Source organism: Sceloporus occidentalis, unplaced genomic scaffold, assembly GCF_023333645.1.
Source record: "Sceloporus occidentalis isolate IW3139 unplaced genomic scaffold, rSceOcc1.0.p SCAF_10, whole genome shotgun sequence".
Lineage (NCBI taxonomy): Eukaryota > Metazoa > Chordata > Lepidosauria > Squamata > Phrynosomatidae > Sceloporus > Sceloporus occidentalis.
Window position 1 is genome coordinate 17,589,409 of NW_028316990.1, and position 16,011 is coordinate 17,605,419.

General features: G+C 39.9%; 1 protein-coding gene across 3 annotated transcripts in view; it reads left to right on the plus strand.

The window, feature by feature from the left end:
- Positions 1-16,011, plus strand: part of LOC149305990 (WW domain-containing oxidoreductase) — a 415,139-nt gene that overhangs the window by 190,425 nt on the left and 208,703 nt on the right. Inside the window, exon 9 of one of the 3 annotated variants that reach the window (XM_089476740.1) lies at positions 709-1,720. The exons of the other annotated variants lie outside the window; for them this stretch is intronic. Within the exon in view, the coding sequence (XP_089332866.1) occupies positions 709-756 (48 nt within the window). The 3' untranslated portion in view covers positions 757-1,720. Of the gene's footprint in view, positions 1-708; positions 1,721-16,011 lie in introns of those variants that run through there. 3 annotated transcript variants of the gene reach the window in all.

A 16,011-nucleotide genomic window follows, 5' to 3' on the forward strand; every position in this document is an offset into this window, starting at 1 on the left:
ACTTGCTGAGGACTTCCTTTTGTTGGCAGGCAAAAACTTGTCTTTTCAAGCAGGCTTTTAATACACAGTTGCACCCAGGGAGTTTTCTTATTGTTATCTTAATATATAATGATTGTATATTTTTAACTTAGTACGTTTTAATGATTTTCTATCTTTAAACTGTTATACTAGTTTGATTTTTTTAATTCTGTTTTTAAAACTGTGCTTTTTTTAAGTACTGTATCTTTAAAGAGTCTCCTTGGGTCCAATTGAGAAGAAAGGCAGATTAAAAATAAAATATCAATCAATTAATTAATAAAATGGGGTCCTGTAAACCTTGTCATATGCGGAAAGACTTCATAGGAGTGGAACATTTCTAACTGGAAGAAAAATAATAATAAAAATAATAAATATTATTTTCCAAATTTTGAAAACACAAATCTAGTTCTCCTGGGATGGGGGAAAATGTATAGAAAGCGGATGTCAAAGTTTTGCTTAACACATCATATTGTCACTGAATAGTAATGAGGGTGACAGTTTTATTGTTAGAAAAATGACCAGGATTGCACTGACTGTATCTTATTAGTTATAAATAGGTAGACTTAAAAAAAGCACACATCATGCACAGACGCACACTATTTTCCTTATGTGCCACTATTAATAAAATACTTGTCTTACCTTTGGACTGAATTGCTATCCCATTTTTTCCCCTTTTCTTTTTACACACAGCCAAATTGTTGGACGGTGAAGTTGTTCATGGGAACATGTCTTTTTTGAATTCAGAAAGCAACAGCAACATACCAAAAAGAGAGAGAAAGAGGCAACACTAAAGACCATTAAGGGGGCTGGGATCCACATTTCAGTGTTCATCATTTGTACCGATTATGGCATGACAGCTCTTGAGTTTCCAATGATAACAGCCATCTGACTTGATCTGAGTTCAATGGATTTTCCCTGAAATAGAATCATCGCCTTTGTGATGGATAGAAAAAAGTAAAGCAATACATCCTGATAAATGCTCCGGCTTCCTTCCCCTCCGCGCCGCCCACCCCTTTCCCCACTTCCCTTTCTGTGACCTTGCGCAGTCTATAAGCGAGCAAGCCACCACTGAAATGTATCAGGAGTTTGAAATTTAAGTAGCTCTGAAACCCATCAATGGGGTGAAGGGAGAATGGCCTGAGAAAACGATGGATCATGCTTAGAGGGCTCGCAGGGAAAACCGGGTGCGCTGAAGGTCAATACGCAGACATGTCCTGAAGGAATGGCTCAGACACTCATTCACATTCACATCTCAGAGCCATTGTTAACGCCTTGGCAGCACTGTGAAGCGAGATCAGACGGCGAGTAAAATAATACAAGAATCCCAGAGCATATCATTTCTTCTCGGAATCAAACGACACAAGGTGGGACAGTATAAACTAGCAGCTGGCTTAATGGGGGAAACCTGTGCTTCGAACCTTCTCACCCAAGTAGCAGAGAGCAGGTTGCAGAGGGAGAGCTCACATTGCACCTAAATATCCTTATTTTTTGCATCCTTAGTATTTTGGAGGGTTGCACACAGAAGATGTAGACATGGCCTGAGAGTTAGGGAAATAAGAGCAAATGAGCGAGAGAAACACACTGTGAAGATCTATCTATAGTGGGGCGGGGCAGTTATGGCCCATAGCATGCATGTGGATACCATGGTCTACTTCGGTGGCCCGTGCAACCTCCCGCCAGTGATCCTCAAAGCAGTCCCCCCATTTATTTTTTCAACCCCAAATTCAACTAAAATGCCCCCAAACTGCTCCCAAAGACAGTGTCTTTAGTCATCCTCACTTACAGACCCCCCCAACAATCTCTACCTCCCCAAATAGAAAAAAAAATAGTGACAAATTGGCTGAAAACTGAAAGTGACATAACTTTTTTCCTATTATAGCGCTAGCATAGCTCACAGGGAGGGACTGCAAATGTGAAAGTTAGCCCTTGCCCATCACACACAGTTGACTACCCCTGTCCTACTTGGGCCATTATTGTTTCTGTGTGTAGCTCATTGTTGCTTCCTTCTCATGTGGCCCTGTGCTGAAACTCTTATGAGCCCAAGGTGATAATATCCTTTAAAGTGGACCTGTGAACATTGCTGTCCTACAATATCCGAAGTGCATATTTCCTCTCCCACTTTGTATAGTCCAGTACGTAGAGAGATCTTGTAGCTTGTAGCACATTTGAGACTAACTGAAAGAAAGAAATCAGCAGCATGGACTTTCATAGCATGGCTTCCACCCAGGCTGCATCTTGGACAGACCCTGGCAGCATTTTCGGCAACGGTTTATATGTGATAAAATCTGGCTGCCTCCTGAATTAGGATTGAATTTGGGAAAGGTAAACGGGATTTTTAAGCTCCCAAGTCTAGCGGGTCCACATTCCACACAGCCACTTGCAAAAGGAACGGCAGCTGTTAAGCAGTGCCACTGCACACCCCTTGTCCATTATGTACACTGCTTGTTAGAAAGCATTGTTTATGGGTTAAGCCAATACATTTGTTTTAAAGCTTCTTTCATTATTTGTTCTTCAAATGGATATGCACTAGGGCAGTCACAGGAAGAATTCCCGGCTGATTTTTCAGTCAGTTTACTTTATAATTTACTTAAGGAAAAAGGTTCAAGGTTCCAGTCAAAGTGGTGCCCCTTTCTGAGATGCTTTCAAACAAAATTAAATGAAATTAGTACATAAATTCGAACCCGCAGTTACCATGCCTGAAGCAGGAGCCGCCAAACAATTTAAGGGTCTTATTAGCATTTTATGCAAATAAGTTATTACTGTTCTCTACTTCCTTAATTATCTATGTTATTTCAATACAACCCTTTCTTTGATGTCCCAATTCTTTATTTAAATACAGCAAGATTTCTATCGTATCCGCCCGCTGAGGTTTCTTTCCATGCGAAAACATGCCAACAGCAGCTATTTTAGTGACTACTGGGAAATGTCTAATTGGTTAATCCCATTTGAGTTACGAAGGGTGTGTTGCCACTCACGGAAAATCAGAAACATGTAAAGCACAGGCTAGGAGAAGTTTACTAAAACCTGCAAGACTTCCCCTGGAATAATAGCCTCAATGACAGTTTGTCTTGTAGATATCCACAGGGAACCGATATTTAAAAAGAAAGATTTTAAAATGTTTTAAAACCTTCAGGATTTTTTGAAATGTGCTAAATGTTCCAAAATAAATAAATAAATTAAAATGTGAAGGCATCCTTTTCACATTGGGATAAGAGCATGGGGAAAGATGTATCTTTAACCCGTAAGGGATTCCCAAGGGACAAGAAGATGGGAGGCAAAGGACTGGGTCAGAAACCCTACTTTTGACTGTGATTCAAAGCTACTGCAAATATATTGCCATGCTTTGCAAGCAGGGGATTTTATATTGTGGATTTGTCACAATCTTGTGTTTGCATATTAATCACTTGTGATTGTAGCATTTTATAGACGCTGTTAGACAGGCAGTTTCAACTATGAACGCGGTTCGGGAATATTAACTCTGCAGCCTAGTGTTTTGATATGCTTTGGAGATATTTCATAGCGTGTGACCTGCTGATAACATACTTTGTGTTTTCAAGGCATTAGCAGCTGCGTAATCCTTTCCAGATCTTTTATTTTAATGTGATCAATATGTTTAAATGTGGATTTGTTAGGCACTGATAGATACTGGGAATCTGAGTTTGTGTTACCTTTGAAAACAGAGTAGTGGGTAAGACTTTTTTCCCTGTTCCTTTCCGCTTATAGTTAAGGGGCATGGCTCCAAAAAACTTTAATTTGGAGGGATATTGAGCCTTCTTTGTTTTCTTGTGTATACACTGTGGTTCTCTCTGTTTCTCCAAGCTAAGATTTGGAGTGTCCACCTAGGAGTTGTAAGCCTTGTGTTGTCACAAAACAAAGCCTTCAGTAATATAGTCTTAACTTCCGAAGTGTCCACCTCTCTGGAAAGTACATTGTTCCAACTCCGAAATTATACAGTCTAAAATCATCATCATGTATTTTCATCAGGATGAAATATCGAGAGCACTGCTTAGTGCAAGGTTTTATTAATGATGTGCTGTCAGAAGCTGGATGCTCTGCATATTTGCATATTAAACAGCTGAGTGAAGAAACATTCCTTTTATTGCTGCAGGGAATAAATCAGTTTAAAGCAAGTTCTCATCATTTATACTCCTTTCTGCTAAATCTTCTTTTATTGAAATAAATTGTTGAAGTGCTTTGCTCATTCTTTGAATACTGATGAAATTTACCTTGATAGGGATCCATGAAAACATAATATTTTCTTAAAGGTGCAGTGGATCTTTCTGATGTGTGGTTTTAATTGTCTCTGTGAGAATTTATAAACATAGAGGAAGGTGAAGATCTTAGCCAAACTGGTGGAAGGTATGAGGAAGTGAACCAATTTCCAAAAATCCCTGTACATACAGCTGCTGAACAGATCAGAAAATCATGGATGGGAACTGTGTTTGGGTCTGATTTGCTTGAATGAATATTGGCATCCATCTTTGCAACACCATTTCTGATTCAAATAGCAACTTAACACTTGCACATACTTTCTGAATTAAGGTGCTTGAGTTAGAGTTGATCTTCTGTGTTCAGAATATCCTAGTCAGCTTCATGTTTGGAATTATACTCTGTTCAAATCTTACATCCATCATTTCCCACCCCTCAAGGGGACCTGACAAAAATAAATACACAACATGTTTTCTTTGTTTCCCACCCAGTCCCAAGGAGAAGACGATAAAGTCATTGTTAAAATTCAAACAGCAACTGTTAAACTTGCCATCTAACATAATGACATGTAATGGAGAGCCTTGCAGTGCAATTCTATTTTGCATTTCAACATTTAAGTATAGGCTTGAATTGTTTAAACACTGAATAGTATTGTTCCACTTTAATGTTAATGTTTTGTGCATTTAGCTGCGTTGTTCTTTTTTAAACTGTAAGCTCCTTGGATCACAGTTTTGAAAGAAAGGCAGGATACAAATAATATAATATAATATAATATAATATAATATAATATAATATAATATATAGTCAGTATTAAAAAACACCAACATTGCTTCAATGAAACTTCAAAACTAGAAATTTTGGGGTGAGGGAGTTTAAAATCTAACCGAAGAACCCACATTTCCATTGCAAGATCGAGTGTTATCTTGAAAAAAGGGAAAGGGGGAAACTGGACTGCAGTTGTAAAAAATGTGTGTATGTACATGTGTGTGCAAATAAACATGTGTGTATACATGCACACCTTGGAATGTCTGTCTGTGTTTGTGCGTTTGCAGGAAAGACTAGGCAGGGATGGAAGAGACTGTATGGGTTTCCACTTTCTCTCCCACCTACTGAATCTCCCCATCCTTTCATCCTGCCTTTATCGCAGCAAATACAGGATTATAGGGGATGTATAGCTGTTCAGCCTTCGTAGCTTTTCGTAAGACAGGATAAGAAAAACCACATTCCCCCAGAAAATGAAATGCATATATTAATGCAGGGAGGCGTCACATGAAAATATATAGTATATTGCATCTTTTTTTAAAAAAAAATGGAAGAAACAGTGAAATCAACAGATTTAGTGGACTTCACAGTTACTTTCCAATAAATCAGGACCAGGAACATATTTTTGGCATCTCTGTTGAGCTGAATGACACAGCCTGATAAACAATTCTGGAGGAAATGAAGCAAGCAAAATATTATCTGTTGCACAGTGGTGATCCTACTCAAAATTACTGCCTCACTGGGTTGGCATTTTCCCCCTTTAAACAAAAAAACAGAAAAGACCCACACCCATACTGAAAATAATAATAACAACAGACCAGTAAAATAGATATTTTAAAAAGGTTACATAAAAATACTTCAATATGCCTTTCCCATTGTCTTCTGAGATTACAAACAATATATCATGGAAGGAAAATAGAGTTGTTGCCTATGGTAATTTGTTCTAAACCTCCTTCCATTACCTAATTGGGAAAGCACCATGTACAGTGCGACGGCGCTGTACGCAGGCACACTATACGTGGCTTCAAGCTTACGCTGAAGCCACGAGTTGGTAAAACATATGGCACGCGCACCGTGAACATGCACCCCATTGTTTTCAATGGGGCACGAGCATATGCAGAATTGCCCTTACACGGGGGGATCCGGAACGTAAGAGAAGAGCCCATTGTACTGAAAAATACAGAGCTAACTGACACATCATATTGTGTCAGGGATATCAACAAAATGAGCCTATTTCCCCATGATGAACTACCTCTTTCCCCACCAAAATGAGAGCTGGCCCTACCATTAGGCATCAGGCAGCAAATGCTGGAAATACAGCAGGAACATTTCCTATGACTAGTCTGTGGTTGTTGTTATCGTTGTTGGGTACCTTCTAGTCATTTCTGACTTAAGGCGATCCTAAGGTGACCCTATCATGGATTTTCTCGGCAAGAATCCCTCCTTTCTATATTATATTTCCTTGATTTTCCTCCATTGTCCTTCTCTCCTCCTCCCTCGACATACAATTCATTCTTAATTCTGATCAGAACAAGCAATTTAGTTAAACTTGAGAAAATCCAGGTGATGGGATGTAGCGGCTGGCTTCCTTTTCAGCTCAACAAAGAAAAAAGCTCACTAAATAAACTGCCAGTTCTCCTCTACCTTTCTCCTTCATGGCTATCCTCCCAGCTCATTCACAGACTTTTAAAGTCATGGTGCCATCATCAGACAAAATAAAGACTGGCAATAGGGGCATTCCTGTTCATCCTGGAATTTGCATGACTTCAGCAGCAAATGGGTTTTCTTCAAAGGTATTCGAAAGTAAGCACATTTAGGAACTTGAAAAAAGAACAACGACCGAGGGGACCAAGTTCAGGCATTCATAGCAATGTTTGTTATCTTTGTTCTTCTGACATTAAAAAGAAGGCTGGCATCAAGTAGTTTGAACTTACAAACAGAGAATTATATTGTAAACATATAAAACGAGCTCCATTGTGGTATCTCAGTGCTCCGGGTACATTTTGCTTACAGTGGTTTGGACTCAGACATAAACAGGCCTGTTTGTGTGTATGGCTAAAGCAAACTCGAAGCACATATAAGCAATACCTGCAACTGTCCCCAAGTGCCTAAGAGAATTCTTGGGGCTCTTTTGCAGTTTACAATTATAGTGCTATGATTCCCATTTTAACTGCATTGACAATATGCTATAGAATTGTGGATTTTGTAGCCTGGTGAGGCACTAGAGCTCTCGGACTGAGAATTCAGAATACCCTTCCTTACCTGGATTGAACAGGACAGAAACATGACATGTGGCAGCACAGCAGGTTGCATTTTAGATAGCCATCCAGTGTCACAATGGAAGATGGATCCAGGATCCAGTAGGATCCAGAGCAAGTGGAGTCTTTTTAAAAACCCTGTTATAAAGGGGTTGTACCCCTGGATTTGGCACTGAATGGACCAGATGTTGTCCAAACTCTTTGCATCTGTTTCAAGGAGTTTGGACAACATCTGGTCCATTCAGTGCCAAACTCGGGGTAAAATCCCTTTATAACAGAATTTTTCAAAGTCTCTAGTGCTATGCTGCCCAGTGTGGCAGCTGCTGCCATTTGTTGCTTGCTATGACATTAGAAGGAGGTGCCCAGGCATTTGATTGAGGATGGGCATCTTGTTCTGACTTCGGGGTGAGTAATGTGCAACAGTGGGACACTCATATCTGTTGTCATAGTAGAGGTCCTCAGGTAATGGGGAGAGGTCAGGGCAACTCCAAGACCAAGTTACTATAAGTTGTTCCAAAATATCCTGGCCCATGCAGATAGCACCTGTAGCTTTTTGTGTTCATCTTGAGAGCACAGAAGCTTGTTGTTGGAGAGAAGATTACAGGAATATCCACATACCTAGAGTCACTTTTACCCAACAAGCAAGCAACCAAATTCTACATAGGAATTTAGTTATTGTAAAAACCATGTGACTGTTCATGACTAATTGAATTCCCATTGATTTCAGTGGGCCCACTCTCCTTACAAGTAACCTATGATTACATCCAGTGCCTTTTACATTTTCCCCGACTCTCTTGAAAACTGTTGTAGAGCTTGAGGAAAGGTCCAGATTGGAGATGAAGCAGTGCCCTGAAACTTTCCACTTTCCCAGCAGATACCACATTGCAATGCACTTTTGAAGTTTTTCTCCTCTCCTTGAAAGTAAGTACAAGTTGAGCTCATGCAGAAGCCTCAAGCAGAGAATTACACTGTAAAGATGAATGCTGAGTTTCATTAAGATTACTCAGTGTTCAAGGTAAACATCACACTACTTCTTGACATCCTCCAATGTCAAGGAAGGCACTCCAGCTGGGCTTGGAGTTTAAAACAAAAAGTGTTTCTCAGTGTAGATACTTTCCAACATGTCAGAAATGGAAACCAGGTCCCATATGGACAAGCAACATCAGAATGAGGTCAATATGACAAAATTTATTAATGAGAAAGAAAACATAACTAGGAGATGGTACAACATTTTACTTTTGCATAAGCCTACTAGGAAGATTTTCCAGTGTGGCGTAGTGATTTGAGTGTTGGCCTATGGAGACCAGGGTTCAATTCTCAGCTTAGACACAAAACCCACTGGATGATCTTGGGCAAGTTGCATGCTCTCAGCCTCAGGATAAGGCAATGGCAAACCTCCTCTGAACAAATACTGCCAAGAAAACCCCATGATAGCTTTGCTTTATGGTTGCCAGATGTCGGTAATGGCTTGACCCACAACAACAACATCAGGAATTTTAAAAAGGTACTACTTGGAAGAAAGTCAATTCTTGAATGGAGAAATAGCTCACTACATGCTTTGTATATAGAAGGTTCTCATATTGAACTGAACTCTTGCCATGTCCAGGCGAGGCAGGAAAAATACCTGCCTTGTACCTGGGAGAGCTCTGGCCAATTACTTTCCACAGTATTGGGTGAGATGGACTGATGGCCTGACTTTTGGTATAAGGGAGCTTTCCTGTGTTCATTAGTTTCTTAGAGTTATTAGGTCCTCACTTAATTGTGGCTGTGCTTTGTGCTCTCTGCATAGCATGGGCTTTAGGTATTGAATTGTATTCAACATATTATTTGATTAATACATGTAATCAATTCACTAATTTCTTGGAAAAGAGTGTTCAGTGCCAATGACATTTCTGTAAATAGTCCCCATATGTCTCTTGATTCAGCGAATGTGCCTGTAGTGTTTAGCCAAGAGAAATGATTAGCAATTATCAAATATTTTTAATGGGTTTGAAGTTGCTTTTGCGTCGCACGGAGGGGGAACCTTGGTTAGTTGTGGAAATTGCAGTTCAGCGTTCAGATCACATTGAACTGTGGCTAACCGGAAAAGGAACAAGTTGGAATAGGCCAATGTAGAGGGCAATTGCTAATCTTACTCAATTACCTAACGTTGTGCATTTTTATGAATTTGTGGCACAAATCTTAGGGTGCCTTGGAAATAGCTTTGATTTTTTTCTAAGGGTTTACTGGCATTAAGCAAGTTAAATCCATTTATTAGCAGCCATTTCAAAAAGTTACCATGCAGAGACTTGTAAACATTAAGATTGTCAGTGCTCATCTCTTCCATATTATTGAAGGCTGGAACAGTTTGCTTCAGATGGAATACAAAATGATAATTTAGTGCTGTTGAAATAAATGTGGATGAACTTTGGGTTCACATACTTCTCCCTCTTCTCTTTGGAACTGCTTCACCCTATTTGTATGACTCTTCAGTTGAACAAACATGGAAACATAAAAACGTTTCCCCTCCATGACACAACCAATAACACTTTGCACAAAAATATAAATTCTGCATCTTGGAAGCTAAACTGGATCAACCCTGGTTAGTACTTGGATGGGAGCACTGCCAAGGAATACCAGGTGCTGTAGGTTATCTTTGAGAGGAAGGAACTGGCAACACCACGTCTGAATATTCCTTGCCTAGGAAAACCCTATGAAATTCATGGGGTCACCGTAAGTCAGCAGGCGACTTGAAGGCACATGCGCACATACAGTTCGAAGCTGGGCATTTTTCATGCTGCCAGGTCAAGGCAGGAAATGCTCTATTTACTTTCCCTCTATTGACAAGCTGCATTCAGGCAAGACTGCCAGTGCATTGACATGGAAAGCGCCAGAGACAGAACCATTTCAAACCACTGACATTATACTTCTCTATTTGCAAACTGAATTGCTCCTGTACGCACCAGTTACTTTTTTATGGAGTGTTTGCATGTCGGCAAAGCTTTAAAAGAGTAGGGAGTAATGTGGAGGAAGCTATCATAGAGAAGCTGTCATTTTAATTTATTTTTAAAGAAAAAATATTCTGCTTTATTTGTTTGTTTTTCCCTTTTTATTTGCTCATTGAAAGACAAAGATGGAAGTGGGTGTGTCTGTGTGTGTGAGAGAGAGAACATACTGAATAATTGCTAAGGGCAATCAAGTAGATTAAAGAAATACAAGCAGTTAGTGATTCACAATTTTCGCTGTATATATTGTTGAGGCATTGTGAAAAGAACTTGTATATGTTTATTTTTATTTAGGAGGAATGTTTCTATTTCTCAAAAGAAGATGATTTCTAAAGTATTCGTTTTACAACTCATCATGTTAGGTGGCTAATATTTAGGGGATGAAAAGGAGTAAAAAGTATCCCAATTCGATCTGTCGGGAGAGGCGGGAAAATAGAAATAAAACATCATCATTATTATTATTATTATTATTATTATTATTATTATTATTGCACTGCTTTCCCCCCTTGTTCTTGTGTGCCTTCAAGCCATCCCTAAGGCACCCTAAGGCTACCCTATTATGGGGTTTTCTGGGGCAGAGAGTGTGACTTTCCCAACGTCACCCGGTGGGTTTCAATGGCCAAATGAGGTTTCAGCCCTGGTCTCCAGAGTTATAGTCCAATGTTCAAGCCACTATACTACACTGGCTCTAGTATGGCACTTGTTGTTGTTCTTGGGTAGTAATAGCAATAGCATTTACATTTCTGTACCACTTCATAGTGAACTAAGCACTCTTTAAGCAGTTTACAATGTGTTAGTCAATTGCCCCCAACAAGCTGGGTACTCATTTTTACCAACCTACAAAAAGATGGGAGGCTGAGTCTGCCTGGAGCTTTGAGGGATCAAACTCACAATGGCCCCATATAGACAGGCCAAAATAAAGCTGCTTTGGATCATTTAGGAGGTATGCTTGTTAAATGATGGGTGCATCCTAAGACTCCGGAAGCCACGCCAAAGCCACGATCTAGTCCTAAGAACTGGAACACATCTTTGGCGCAGCTTCCGGACTCTTTGGACGCATGCATCATTTAAACAGCATACCTCCAAAGTGACCCAAAGCAGCTTTATTTTGGCCTGTCTGTATGGGGCCAATGTTATGGCTGCAGTACTGACATTCAACCCCTGTGCCACCAGTGCTCCCTAGTTCTTTCCAACTTATGACAACCCTAAAGCAAACCTATTATGGGGTTTTCTGGGCAAGATTTGTTCAGAGGAGGTTTGCCACTGACTTGCCCAAGGTCACCCAGTGGGTTTCATGGCCAAGCTGGGAATGGAACCCTGGTCTCTAAAATCATCGTTCAACACTCAAACCACTGTGCCATGCTGACTCTCTAGTATGGCACTACTAGTGGTGTAATAGGAAATTTTGAAGTGCAGGTGCTCATCAAGCCAACGCTTGTAATCACATCCTTAAGGATAATCCTACATGTCAACAGCAGTGTTGATTCATACCAAGAAACTTACACTAGCAGTTTCCATTTTGTGCAGCAGCGCTTTTTTTGTAAAGCAAATTAATATGCATTGCGCATTCAAAGTCAACCATCCCAAAAGGTTTTGCATTATAATATGGGTCGTTGGAAACAACATATTGTTGCTGGGGAGATCCGTTTTTTCCTCCAGATGTAGAAAGACTGCAACTAAGTTCAGAAGGAGAAAAAGGGAAACTTGCTAATTAGAAATTCCAGGCAATTGGAATCTCCAAGCCAGCCTTACCATGAAGAAATGTAAGAAATGTTCACAGAGTAAATGCTCAAGTCCCATGAAATATAATGTCATAGCAAAATGGTGTCCCTTATAAAAATTGGAAAATCAAGGTTTGATATTTGAAATTTATACCATTTTTGAACATTTTCAAACCGTGGATGCTTGAATCTATGTATTAAAAAATCAGTGTATAAGAAGGGCCGACTGTAAATAAAATCACTAGCTAAAACTAAGTCCCAGACTGTCTGATCGGCTGTCTGGTTGCGAAATTCTCTGGCGAAAAGACCACAGCCCTTCTGTTTAGTACAATACTTTTATCCAGTAATCGCAGCCTCCCGGAAACAAAATAACAATTCATCTGGAAAATGAGATTAACTCGTTTAAGTTAAGCAGCGATCACATAGAGCAACCCGTCAGTGTTATCTACTAGAAGGAAAGCATACAGGTTTGAGGGCCATTCTGGTTCAGGGGGTCCGTGTAGTAGACCCAGCTTGTTGAAAGTAATTGGGTCCTGTCAAAGTATGTCTTTGTGAGATATGGATATTACAATGGAATTCTATTAATCTCTGACAAATCCCTTCTCATCTGATAAAGACTGCATGCACCTTTTCTTCAAGCTAAACACCTTCCCAACCACCTTTGTGCTTGTACTGGGAATGGATGGGCAGAGGGGAGACCCTTGAGCATCTATATTAGCATCCTAGGAGGAGGGAAACATTAGTAATTCTCACATCACCTTTTAAGTATTTTTTTTTTTTTTTTTTTTTTTTTTTTTTTTTGCAAATCAAAGGATTCCAGAACTTGGAATCAAAGTGTAGATTCTTTGTTTTCATACACACATTTGAAGTAGGTGGTTTCACCATATTTCCACAAGCAAGAATTATCTCTGCTCCCACTTCTCCCATGAATATTTATACAGACACTTTAATTATAGTTTTCTTGTGACCTGTCTCCTAAGGTCTAGTCAAGGCCTGGTTATACGTATGTCCCTTTAAGTTGACTGTTGACTTATTAATTTAATAGGAATACTCAGCGGTGGTTTTTGCCAGTTCCTTCCTCTGAAATATAGCCTACAGCACACCTGGCATTTGCTGGAGATGTCCTGTCCAAGTACTAACCAAGGCGGATCCTGCTTAGTTTCCAAGATCATACTGGCACAACGACCTCTGAGTATTCCTTGCCCAAGAAAACCCTATTAAATTCATAGGGTTGCTGTAAATTAGCAGGTGACTAGAAGGCATACACACAAATTCCACTGCATTCATATTCTGGAGCTGAAGGTATTGTGCGTTCCTGAAAATTGCCTCCTTTGAGACGGATCGGGAACGGAATGGGAACTTCCGGCGGTGTCAGCGGCGTTCCGGTGTGCAATAAAATGCATGATAGCCCCCATTCTGTTCCCATCCCGCTCCCTTTCGTCCTGTGTTGGGAGCATTCCCGGGGGCTATGCAGTAAACTCCACTGACTAATATTCAAACCACTACACTCCTCTGGCAATGTCCATGTAGCCAGATGTGAAATGAATACATCATCCACTATAAGTCAACCTCATGTATAAGTCGAGGGCAGGTTTGGGGCTGAAATTATGGATTTTGATATGAAGGGAAAACGTAAGATGTAAAGGACAACGGAAAGGAAAATGATGCAAAAAATGTACAAGCTCCTGGCAAGCATAACTGTTTGTGCTCGCCCTAAAGGCTCAATGGATGAGGAAGGAACTACGATAAGTTGCGTCTGTGTCACGTATGTAGAGGAATAATATTGGATTCCTAATATTGGATTCTCTGTAAATTCAGGAACCCACAGACTATTTCCCCATTATTAATTCTAATCTGTTATGAAACACACACGCCTGATACTAAACACTAGAAGAAAGAAGAACAAATGGCTTTAAACAAGTTGAGTCTTTGTGTACATTTTCTTTTAGAAATAGTTTATCAAGTGGGATGGACGAAACAAAAAAAAATGGCTGCAATTATATTGGTGTAGTATCTGAATTCAGTGAAAGACAATTACAAAAACAGAAAATCCAATCCATCGCTGTAAAGTAATTGCTCACATTCTTATACAATCCATCATGTTAATTTTATTTAATAACAGCATTGACATAAAAATAATTAAACGTTTAGTATTATATGCAGGAAATATTAGGCTCAATCTTTCATCTTTCATCTTCTCTTTCTTTCCATTTAAAAACACACACACACACACATGATTTGCATAAGGACAAGTTACTGAATGTTAATACATTTCATTTTGGTATAGACAGAGACATGAACAAATCTTGCCAGCAAAATCCTGTGACAACTTTGCCTTAGGGCAACCATGGCCTGGGACAGATGGGCAGGAAGCGCCGTCCTCTGGCCAATTCTAGGGTTCCGGAGCTTGCAGCAACCACACACTCTGGACCTCTAGGATGTGTGGGCACCAGCGTCATGCCAGCCTCCCGTCCACACGGGGGCCGCCATCATGACATAAGCGACGTGCAGCATACAGACATTGCTGTGCGTCAGTTACATCACGAGTGCACCAATGGTGCACTCATGACGGTTTGGATGCTGTGGCATCCCTCCGGAAGAAAAACAGACGTCTCCAGCCCACTCTTTCGGGGCAGTATGTACCGCACCCATAAGTCAGAAATTACTTGAAGGCACACAACAACAATGCACACACATATATACACACACAGAGAGACAATACTCAGAGTTTGTTTGTCAGCCCTAGAGGAAGTAAAGAAAAAAGAAAGAAGTAAAGAAAAGAAGTAAAGAAACACACAGGCAGAGAGAGTCTTCTATTTGTACCTTATCAGTCCATGGAGACCAGCCATAAGTGCCTATGTCATCTGGCAATAGTAAAGGCTGTGGTCTTACCCATCTGGAAAGTATCTGGTTGGAGAATTGTTGTATAATCAGCATTAGCTCCTAGTTCATTTGCTATATAGCTTAGCTTTCTCATAGAAATATGGTGGCTAATTCATCTGTATTTTCTCAGCACTTCTTTTAATGTTTATAGGGACAATAGGCATTAAAAGAAAGCAATTTTTTGGTTTATGATGGCACAAGTGCCTAACATTGCCAGAATGCAAACATTAGGGTTTCTTTTACATTATGGGAAATGGATCAAAACTTAGCTTTTATTTGCCTCCACATGTATCAATATTCAATTTATAGCCTTCTTAATTTTTTTTAGCGGCAACCCAAAATGACGGGAAGAAGGGGTTCTGAGGTGCTTGCATTGCACATTATGTCATTATGCAGATGTTCAGTAGCGCCATTTAGATTTGTGTAGTATGGGATGTTTGCTCTTTTCATTTGGGGCGGGAAAAGGGAGGCAGGAGAAATATGCAGTTCACACATTTTCTGATTTGTGGCTGATGGAAGTGTGTTAGCTTGCACAAACAGTTTATTTGGTGCCAAGAGAATTGCTGATCTTATTAATTTCAATACGTTTCCAAAATTCTACCCAGCTTGTGGAAAATGTTTCTACTAAGTACATCACCATGCATATATATCTTAGATATCACCACTTAAATGTACCAGAATCACAGGTTTGCAGTTTTGGTTCATTGGAAAGAAGACAAAAGTGTTGGTGGGGGGAATAACTGTATCCAGACTAAAGGAAAATTTTGTATAGAAATTCAATGAACACTTTGTCCTGGGTACAAAACTGATTTCAGGTTGCAGCAGGGACTATTGAGTCAAAGTAATAATAGGGCCCAAACAGACAGACCAAAATAAAGCTGCTTCAGGTCACTTTTGAGGTATGCTATTTAAATGATGCATGCATCCTAAGAGGCCAGAAGCCGTGCCAAAGCCACACTCCAATCCTAAGGACTGGAGCACAGCTTTGGTGCAACTTCTGGCCTCTTAGGACGCATGCATCATTTAAACAGCATACCTCCAAAGTGACCCAAGGCAGCTTTATTTTGACTTATCTGTTCTTCTCAGTAAGTTTAGATAGAAAAAAACAAACTGCTGCAGCTTCTCCTACCTTGTCTAATCTTCCGCATTAATAACTTTTGCCATCTTAACCACACT